The sequence below is a fragment of the Rhinopithecus bieti genome, unplaced genomic scaffold (genome assembly GCF_001698545.2).
Source record: "Rhinopithecus bieti isolate Rb0 unplaced genomic scaffold, ASM169854v2 scaffold_36840, whole genome shotgun sequence".
In the NCBI taxonomy this organism is placed as follows: domain Eukaryota; kingdom Metazoa; phylum Chordata; class Mammalia; order Primates; family Cercopithecidae; genus Rhinopithecus; species Rhinopithecus bieti.
The window spans coordinates 2,568,862-2,579,779 of record NW_016816502.1 but is presented as its reverse complement, the minus strand read 5'-3'; the positions used below and the strand labels follow the sequence as shown (position 1 = coordinate 2,579,779).

General features: G+C 34.6%; 1 protein-coding gene across 1 annotated transcript in view; it reads right to left on the bottom strand.

Moving 5' to 3' along the window:
• Window positions 1-2,802: 2,802 nt before the first annotated feature.
• The window catches only part of LOC108517126 (arylacetamide deacetylase-like 2), a 27,646-nt gene continuing 19,530 nt past the window's right edge, over window positions 2,803-10,918 (bottom strand). Inside the window, 1 exon segment of the mRNA XM_017854920.1 lies at window positions 2,803-3,405. Within this exon segment, the coding sequence (XP_017710409.1) occupies window positions 2,803-3,405 (603 nt within the window).

The following is a 10,918-nucleotide window of genomic DNA, read 5'->3' as shown; positions in this document are numbered from 1 at the left end:
CTAAGACACAAACTATAACATAAACACTTGCCCTGGTACCTAGAGAATATTGAATTTGACTCTCAGGTTCTGTATCACTATTTCTCTTAGAAAGGAAGATGAGATGTAAGTACAAATCAATGTCTAGATAACATAGCTACAAAGAGACTGAAAACATTGGGATTTTTAGCTATCATGGCATGGGGTGTAATCAAGTCTCCCCCTACACTGTCAAGAAATAAATTAGATTTGTTGAAAGATACAACATTACAGCTAGGTGGTTTCTATACCACTGTAGGATGATTATAGTTAACAATAATATATTACATAATTTCAAGCAGCTAAAAAAGGATATTGAACATTCCCAACACAAAGAAATTCTAAATGTTTGAGATGATGTGCCAATTACCGTGATATAATCACTATACATGACATGTATTGAAACACCACTATGTATCCCATGAATATGTACAATTATTGTCAATTTGAAAATAAAATAAAGTACATTATAACAGATGACTTTTGTTCAGTTGTTTCCAAACTTAATGGCTTGATCACAATGCTCACACCACCATACAAAAGGGAACAAACTTTGAAAGTAAGACCCAGTGAAATGAATCCTTTAGCATGCAAATAGTAACAGTGCCTGGATAAAGCCACAAAAGAAATTAGTGAGGTAAGGGACTGTAAAAGAAGCTAGTCTAGCTGTGGTTCCTTCCAGAAATATTCTGGGACCAAATTTGCAAAATAAATAAAAAAGGATTGACTGGCTTACCTTAGCATACGTTTCTACCACATACTTACGTAGCAAAAAAAAGAAGGGCTTTCCTGCTCTGCAAGACACAAAATTTTTCAAAAATTAAAACAAACTTAGTTATTATCTAGCTGTGAGCCACCCTTCCTGTTTCAAGGCTTGAAAGTGCATACTAGTGACACTACACACTAGTGTAGTGCTTACAAAATCGAAAGGATTTTTAGTCAGGAATCATTGTGAAAAATGTTCAGACAATAGGACAATCAACAAAATTTGTTTCCTAGAGAGCTGCATTTTTAATGATTTGCTTACAAATCAGCACATGCTGTCAAAATGAAGAGATTTCTAGGACTTGTTTTCCTAATTAGAATGGGTAGCCAGTATGTTAAATGATGAAAAAGAACTGGAACCAGATTCAGTATCATGAAAAACAAATTACAAATTTTAAAATGTATTGAATTTAAAGCAGGTTAAATCAGAATTATGAAAAGTACAATTTTCTTAGTGTATATAGCAGAGCATATAGTATCAAATCTCCATTTAGATTTTATTTCTCAGAGGAAAAAATTAACAGATTCCTGTGACACTTATTTTCATTTGTCATAGTCAAGGATGCGTTTTTAGCTTTGGGGTACTGAAATTGAGTGAAAGAAAAAGGGCTCTTTGAACATAATTAATTTCTTTCTACATTAAAATAATCTCATTTTGTTTGTGGACTGAATTGCCTTCTGAATAATGGAGAATTGAGAAAAATGTCTGGTCCCAACTGAATAAGTTGCTTTTGGGTCAATTGAATAGTAGATTTTTCACACACACATGCACGTACTCATACATATACACATTTCTTACTACATTTTTAACTTCTTAATTGGATTCAACTGACTATGCTTAATACTCAAAATTTATAACATTGTACCATGGATCTGCTTTCATAGCAATAAATTTTCAGTTTTGTTTATGATTCCAGTCAACAAAAGGGCTATGAAGTGATTTATTCTTCAGGTAATTTCAGATGATATATTTGAAAGTTTTTGGGAGAAACTTTTCTAGTCCATACTCAAATGCTCTTCATTATTGAATGCATATTTAGATCAGGTTCTTAAATTATATTGATCTGCTGCCTCCTTTAAAAAATAAAACTTGACTGAAAATGTTTTAAAAATGGCCTCCCAAAGGATAACTACATCCTAATGTCTGAGGGTTACTTTATATAGAAAAGGGTGGGGAAATATGCAAATGCAATTAAATTGAGGATCGTGAGATGCAGAGATTATCCTAGACCATTCAGGTAGACCCTCCTAAGTGTAAACACATTTGTTTTTCTAAGAGAAGCCCATAGGGAGATTAGACACAGGCAGAGAAAAAGGCAATGTGAAGATGAAGTAGAAAGAGATTGGAAGATGCTGGCCTTCAAGATTAAAGTGATCTAACAATAGTCAAAGAATACTGGCAGCCACCTGAGGTTAAAAGAGGCAAAGAGCACCTTCTAGAGAGTCTCCAAGAAAGGCATGTCTCTTGCCTATGACTTGGTTTGGACCTAATTTCATAGTTTAGGACCCCAGAACTGTAAGAGAATAAATATCTGTTGTTTTAAGCAACTGAATTTGTAGTAATTTGTTACAATAGTCACAAGAAACTAATAGGGTCCTTAGAATTTATTTAGTCCAGTGGTTTCCATACATTTTTAGCAGCAAGTTTGTTCTGTGCTTTTTTTCTCTTCCCACTCACTACAACGATTTCTGTGCCTATCTGGAAACTATCTTTCCTAATTTACCAATAACCACTCTTATTTCTCAACTTTAATAAGCACTGGTTCTTATTAGGACCAACATAATTATAATAAATTATAAGTAAGGAGAAAATAGGCCAGATTACATACATTTTACATATTCAGGGTCTGCAAGTCAGAAAATTTAATAACTGTTCAAGGGCACACATTAACTGCTATAAATGATTCAAATATAGATTTAGACAACTCAAATGACATTGTTCTTTGCCCCCAAACTACAAAATATCACAAATTACAATCCACCATGTAAGGGCTATACCTATACATCATCATCATATATTTATAAATTCTTATCCAGCCAACTTACATACATATCTCTTATCCTAAGACCTAGACGTAAATAAAATGGTGAAGTCATGTATGATAAAGCTCCATGAATTCCATCCTCAATATGGTCATGAACAACTTGGACTCCAACATTTCGAAGTCTTGTAACATACATAAGTCCATCGTCTCTTAAGACATCATGTTGACAAGTAAGAATATAGGTTAGTGGCAAATTCTGTAACTGAGAATCATTGGCCAACAAGGGTAATGCTCTGCTGTCTGTAAGTCCTGGCAATGAATAACTAAGTCCTCCAAGAATTGGTTCAGTATATACATAGTCTTTTCTATACTTCTCAGGAAGAAGTATACTCCAGTTAACAAACTTAAACAGATGTCTTGACTCCAGAGGCATGTGTTGGTTTCTTCTCATTGCCCGGGGAAGTGCTTCATCCTTGGTGAAATATAAGCTCACGAGTTTTATGGCTACATCCCTGGTCAAAACTATACCATGCTCATTTTCTCGGTGAGATGGCAAATAAGAATCTGTTATCTGTAGGCCAGGGTAAAGTAAGACTTGCATCTTGATTTTATGTTTTATTTCGGCATCATTCTGCACCTGAAAATATATGGTAATATTCCATAATACAAAATTTTCCAAAATACCAGGAGAATAAAATTTAATCTTAATTATCTAGCAATCATGAGATAAACAAATCTACATAAATTGATGTGATATATTATAATTATTTTTACAATATTTAAAATATATTTCCATCGCATGAAAAAAAATTCAAACCAATTTAAAATTGGAATTTTAAAAAATATTGATTTTGTGTGTGAGGAAAAAAGGAGAAAGAATAAGAGAAGAGAGGGAAAGAGACAGAGAATATACAAGACAAGAGAGATATGCAGGATTTTTTGGTCAAAAATCACAAATGAAAATGATCCAATTCTAAAGATATTTCTAGGGGAAATTGACAGTACAAATAAGTTTGTAAAAATCCTTCTTAAATAAAGTAATCAGAGTGAGTTGAAGAAATAAATATAGCTATTAAATCATATTATTTCATTATAGAATCAAAAAAAATCTTAAAAATTTTTAGAATATGTTCTTTGGCAACAAGGTCGACATTACCAACATCATACCATAATTTTTAAGAAACGTTATCCCAGTGCAAAAGCACATGGACCAAGGTGAAGAAAAAAAAGCCAATCAACAGGTATTTTATGAGAATGATGCAATGTTGGAGAAACAAAGGGAGAAAATTTTTTTAAAAACTTGATGTGCATAAGTTTGATACGCAAGGAAAAAATGTGAAGTACTTGATAAGGAGTGCCTTTTCTTTTCCAAAGAGAAAGGCATTTGAGGCCTCACCTATGACCCTGCAGACTGCAAGAGAAAACATTGAATTAATCTCCCAGGAGCTATTGCCTTGGCTAGAGGCTGGCATCTGGACAAATGAAAATACCTGCTGCTGCTCCAAGTGAAAAGCTCAGGACCACAGGATGTACCTCTAAATCAACCATTCACCACAGTGGTTGGCTGAACAGAAAGGAATAACTAAATTGAAGTCCAAGAGGTACCTCAGAAAAGGAAATGGTATCCTACCATCTCCACAACATACTTCCAAGATGCTAGAGGTTTAAGCTCCACAATGTACTTCCAAGATGCTAGAGGTTTAATGAGTGTAGAATGAAAATGAGCCAAAATAAAGTTAACTTACAGAAACTTTCCTAGATCCCAAATCTCTCTGCAGTGCCCTGAGGTAGATAACTTACTAATCAAAGATTGCTATCAATAGCCCACCCTCAGTCATCCTACTCTTGATCTCACTAATCTAGGAAAAAAACCAAACAAACAGAGAAACAGGGACAGGTCAAAAGGTGTCCATCGATACCCTTGCCTGACCCTACCTTTCCTTTCTGGAATGCCATATGGAATAAATCACTTCAACAAATGTGTCAGTATTTCCCATTTCTATGTTCCCCATTATGTCATTTGTTACTTTGCCATTCAAGGCATTTTTCCTCTCTAATATTCTTCAAAACCCATGCTAAAGTCAGTTCTCTTCAAGATATTGGAAAAGCACCTGAGTCAGATTCTCTGAGGTTAGCAATTTTGCCATAGTCTTAACAACTATGTTATTTATCTGGTGTGTTTCAGGTATTTTCTACACATTTTATATATACTCACAAGCATATATGTGTGATTAATGCATGTGAATACCTGATCAAAGGAAACTCTTCTTTTTTAAATTCCCAAATCTCTATTACCTCTTTAAGACCAATCGTCACTTTTCCCTTATTATACAAAAATGTACATGATTAATCTTTCTACTTGGTTTTGAATTTCACAAACACTGACATGATACCTAAGTTGTCATTGTACCCCTTACTGGACCTAAGATAATAAAGTCGTTAATATCACATGGGAAAATAATTGAAAAATGAATATTTTAATAATATGGAAACCATAATATGATAAATCATAATATCTGATTTATAATTCTTTTAACAGGACACTATATCTGGAGCCAGGAATAATAAGATCCGAGAAACAGTAACAGGTATGAGACAAGTAGGTCCCAAAAGTAACGTTGAATGATTGACCTATCTATAGCTTAGTTCTTTGCTCCTAGACATATAGTCTCGAAGACAATGAGCTAAGCAAAGTTCAAAAGTGTGCATAAACATTAATACTAAACCAAAACAAGCCTAGAATGGAGCATTCTATAAAATGGACATGAAGGAATGGATATATATTTCTGATTTTCTGGGTAACTAATATGTACTTGAGTGCAAAAAAACATGTGATATTCCTCTCAGGATGTTATGACTTTGTAAAGAACAAGAACGAAAAAGTAAAAGATCAAAACAGTTGAGAGAACATATCTAGCTCATGGCAATGTCCTTAGAGTTTAGACACTGGTAACTGTATTTCAAATTTCTATTTACAGTTTTATGATATTTCCAATATAATAAAGACCTTTGGACAGCTAAGTAACTTAAAGATTGTGGAAGAGTTTAAGTAAAGTCCATCCTTATTCTTAATCTTTTTCAACAATGAACATTATTTTCATGAAAACACAATGGATACTACGTATTTGAACTTCCTTTTATAATTAAACACGATTAATCCTAAACTTATGGCATTTACAGTAAAATTGTCTCATATAAATTATTTGTTCTGCCCCTCCTTTATTAAGTCACCAAGTTTGAATCTCTAATTGGTTGAAGTTATAGGTTGTGTTTTTCAAGTTATAGGCCATGCCACTGGTATGATTGTCATCAAGAAAGTAATTTATTTATACCATGAAGACTGGTCTCCTAAGTCTATACTTTTGAGAACAAAATTTGGGACCCAGTTCATGAAAATCTTCTATGCCATGCTAAAATGCTTGCAGTAAACATGTTGACCAGCACCATTTTCACTCCTACATCAGTGTTTTCATTCACAAACAACCCTCCTGGACAGCATGAATTGGGAGTGGTGGTGGAAAGGAAGTTGGTAACAAAGTCAGAGAAGGGATGATCCATGACTTCATGTCCTATTTCATTCTATGACTAAACTGCTTCAAAGCCCTTTCGAAGCAGTAATCTGCCATGGACACCTGTGCTTGGCCTAAAGTCAACTCCGGACAGTCTGAGGCATTACTGAATCCTCTCCAATTTCCCAAGTGCCCTGTGACCATTCAAAGGACATGGCACTTTCCTAGAGAATGACAGGTTCTGCTGCCAGGGGAACATATTGCAGCCCTTGCACTTTGCCCCTCATCATCTACTACGCTTCTCAATCCAGTTACTGGTTCACAAGATACCCTACCATCTAGCTCCCTGGTGTGAGTGTGTGTTATTCAAATTCCTGCATGCCCACGCCAACTTATCCGTAGCCTGTCATCCATGTAAGGATGGGTTTACACAAAATAATAACTTGTTATTTGAGGAGTTCCTACATTGCTATTGATAAGTATTGCTCATCAAACTTAACATATCTGTCATTTTCAACCTAGAGCATTCAACTTCATAGCAACTGTGACTGCTATCCTCACTAATTTTCCTTTCTATCAACTACCCCTAACAACCCCAAACCTGATTCCACCAATACACAACCAGCCAATGAGTATCTTGATAAACTATGAACCACTATGAAGAAATTCCAATATGGGAGGATTTTTTGGCCTCATCCAAGCACACATGTTCCAACCATGCTGGAAACTGCAAAACTCCCACATGGGCTAGACAGAGTCCAAGATAATCTACCTGCTCTCCTCCTTGCAGGTTAATCCTGTCCTTTCCTGATATTTATTCTTCCCCTAAAATCCCGCTTCCCACTTTGTGTCCTAAAAGTATGACAGTAAAACAGATTATATCACTCAGAAGTGCAGGACTCACGGTGATAGCACTTCCAGGTGCAAGTAACAGAAGACAGATGTTTCTGCTTCTGATGGATTTCAGGTGACCTGTATAACACTGAGATGATGGGATTACACAGAGGTAAATGAACAAAATAATAGAAACTAACATACATAATATCTATGTATGGGACATCATCCCATGTCCAAGAATGCTGCATGTCAATCATATTTTTCTAAAAATCATCACCATTAATTATAATTTCTGATTAATATTTGCTATTAAACTGTTTTTAAAGAATTTTTTTATATTTTTAAAGAAGTGTCACATATGTAATATCATATATAGCCATAGAAACATTGGATGCCATAGAAATATTATTATAAATAAGATGATAAGGCTTTATTACCACCTTATGATAGAAGATACAAATTAGAAGCAAAAGTATATTTAGAAAGACCAAAGCTATAAACCTAACTAAGTAGAGCTATCATATATCATAGCTTCCTCTTTAAATTACCTACATTGAAATACTTATTTTTTAGAATATCTAAGAGAGTAGGACTTACTAATTACTTCAAAATATCAAATCAATTCCCATTATTTTATGAAAGTAAAAAGAATATCTCTGATCCTAAATAAGAGCAATGCACACATTATTTTAAAATAAAATATGACCATGAAATTGGATTTAAGTGATATGATTAAAGTTTAGAAATACTTTTTCCTCTTAATTAAAGATTAAGGCACCATGTCCACAAAAGTTTTCTAAGCTATAGTGATCATCCAGATCATTGTGACCAGCGAGCCACATTAGTGACTTTAGGACACATCATGTGATGTTGCCAGAAAATCTAGCAATAACAGGTACAAGATATTCATTTCTTCTCAATAAAGAATACAATTGAAAAATGACAGGATAATATATGTGTCCTAATCCATGAGAAAATCCCTTTTATAATGTGAATTGAAACAAATGAGTCATTTTAAAATATATCTCTCAGTGGTGATTATTGATACCGAATTTTAAAAACCATAATCTATAACATATTATCGATCACAGGATCATGAGACATTGGAAAAAAATGAGCTCTATAATAATTTCAAAGTAAAAGTTGATGCTTATGACCCAAAATAAAAATAGTACAGGGAATAAAGTTTTTCAATGAAAATTTAATTCATGTAGAAAGTTTAGCAGTCCATGAAGAACAAATAATTTAAAGCATAATCATAAAAGTAAATAGGAAAGGATAAAGAAAACCACCTTTTAAATGCTCATGAAGAACACTGAGTTCTTCTGCAGTCTGTTCATCTGCATGCTGCACTATGTTCCCTCTGAACAGATAATTCAGAACATCTAAATAGACACTATGTTCTTATATAATTAATTTAAGAAATAGAATGACGTTCTATTACAACACACTCATTAGACATAAAACTCATGTTCTATTAGAATTCACTTATTCCTTCCCTCTGAAGGGTATAATCTATTCAAGAAGGATCCACCCTCCTGCCCCAAACGCCTCTCACTAGGCTCAGTCTTTCAACACTGCCACATTGGGGATCAAATTTCAACATGAGCTTTGACTGGGAAAGACCAATAGAATAGATATTATGTATAAGAAATAGAAATAGAATAATTTAAGAAATAGAATGATTTTTATTCACTTTTGTGCTGTCCTACAGATTTTACTGAGAATCAGATCTCTGTTTGGTGCCTGTGTTACTAAGTATTGTCCCGCTGAAAAGTTGCAAGGTAGGATATCACATTTTCATGAATCTGTATGGCTACATCCAATTGTTATTTCTTTTTTCTTTCTTTCTTTTCTTTTTTTGTGTTTTAGAGGCAGGGTCTTGCTCTGTCACCCATGTTGGAGTGCAGTGGTGTGATCCTAGTTCACTGCAAACCTCGAACTCCTGGGCCCAAGCAATCCTCCTGCCTCAGCCTATTGAGTTGCTGGGACTACAGGAATGTACCACTACCCCTGGCTATTTTTATTTTTTTGCCTAGACTAGTCTTGAACTCCTGGCCTCAAGTAAACCTCCCCACTGGGCTTCCCAAAGTGCTGAGACTACAGGGATGAGCCAATACACCAAGCCCAATTGTTGTTTCAGTTATGCTTGCTACACTTGCAAAGCCAAGCAAATGTTACAAATGTGCAAGAAGAATTAGAGGTGTGGTAAGATGTTGCTTAACCACTATTGGGTAATTGTTGGACAGCTTTCAGAACCTCTACATTCCCCAAACCGGTTTCAGATGAAATTTTAGACCAGACTGCTATACAATTTTACATAGTAATTAGTATAATAATCTCTAAGCAGGACATTCTCCAATTTTTACCCTCCATCACGCTCCTCATTTTACTCCAGCAAGATCTTTCAAATAAATGACATTATTTCAAGTAAATAGCAAACAAGTTCATGCTGGAAGAGTCTTCAGGAATCAACATGTCTAATGGTTTGCAAACTTTCTTCTTGGCAATGAAGTCCTCTTTTATTTTTCTCCTAAAAAAATTTACTTAGAGCTCTAAACATGAAGGGCAACTAAAGTGGAACAGATTGGGTTGAAAGGAGGCCCAGGCATAGAACCAAAGGTGAGGCTTTGTTATCACTGCCATTTTGGTTTCACAGTAGGATTTTGTGTGCGTATGATGTCATAGATTAATATATACATATAGGCATATGTATATGTATGTATGTGCATATATACGTATATATGTATGTATAACATATATTTCAAGTGTATATGTATGTAAAATATGTATGTATATAAACTTCTACTTGTGCTTTAATCCTGAATCTTATAATACTTAAGAAGAAAGAAATTTTAGAAAATAGAGAGGCACGTAGAGTAACGTTTTGGTTCAAGTTTTTATAACTAAAGTCCTATTTTAAAAAGTACAGAGCAGTGTTTCTCAAAAGAAGTCTGAAGAAAACTAGTTTCATCATTTTTTTAAAATAGAAAGAAAGGTAAGAGAATGAAGAATAAAAATTACATGCACATCTCAACGGATACATAAAATGACTTGACAAAATGCAATATTTTTTCATAATACAAACTCTCAACTAATTATGTATAGAGGAAAAGTACCTCAACATAATAAAGGCCTTATAGACAAGCTCACAGCTAACATCATACTCAGTGGTGAAAAGCTGAAAGCTTTTCCTCTGAGATTAGGAACAAGACAAAGATACCCGTTCTCACCATATCTATTTAACAAAATATTAGAAGACCTAGTCAGAACTATTAAGAAAACAAAAAAACAAACAAACAAAAGCAGAAATAAAAAGCATCCAAACGAGAAAGAAGTAAAAATGTCTGGGCCAGGTGCGGTGGCTCACGCCTGTAATTCCAGCACTTTGGGAGGCTGAGGCGGGCAGATCACGAGGTCAGGAGATTGAGACCATCCTGGCTAACACTGTGAAACGCCGTCTCTACTAAAAATACAAAAATTAGCCAGGCGTGATGGCGGATGCCTGTAGTCCCAGTTACTCGGGAGGCTGAGGCAGGAGAATGGCATGAACCCAGAAGGCAGAGCTTGCAATGAGCGGAAGATCATGCCACTGCACTCCAGCCTGGGCAACAGAGCGAGACTCTTGCCCAAAAAAAAAAAAAAAAAAAAAAAGTGTGTTTGCAGATTACATGATATCAGATACAGAAAACCTTAAGACTCTACCAAAACCTGTTAGTACAAGTAAATAAATTCTGTAAAGTTACAGGATACGAAATCAACGTTCAAAATTACTTGCATTTCTATATACTAACAACAAACTAT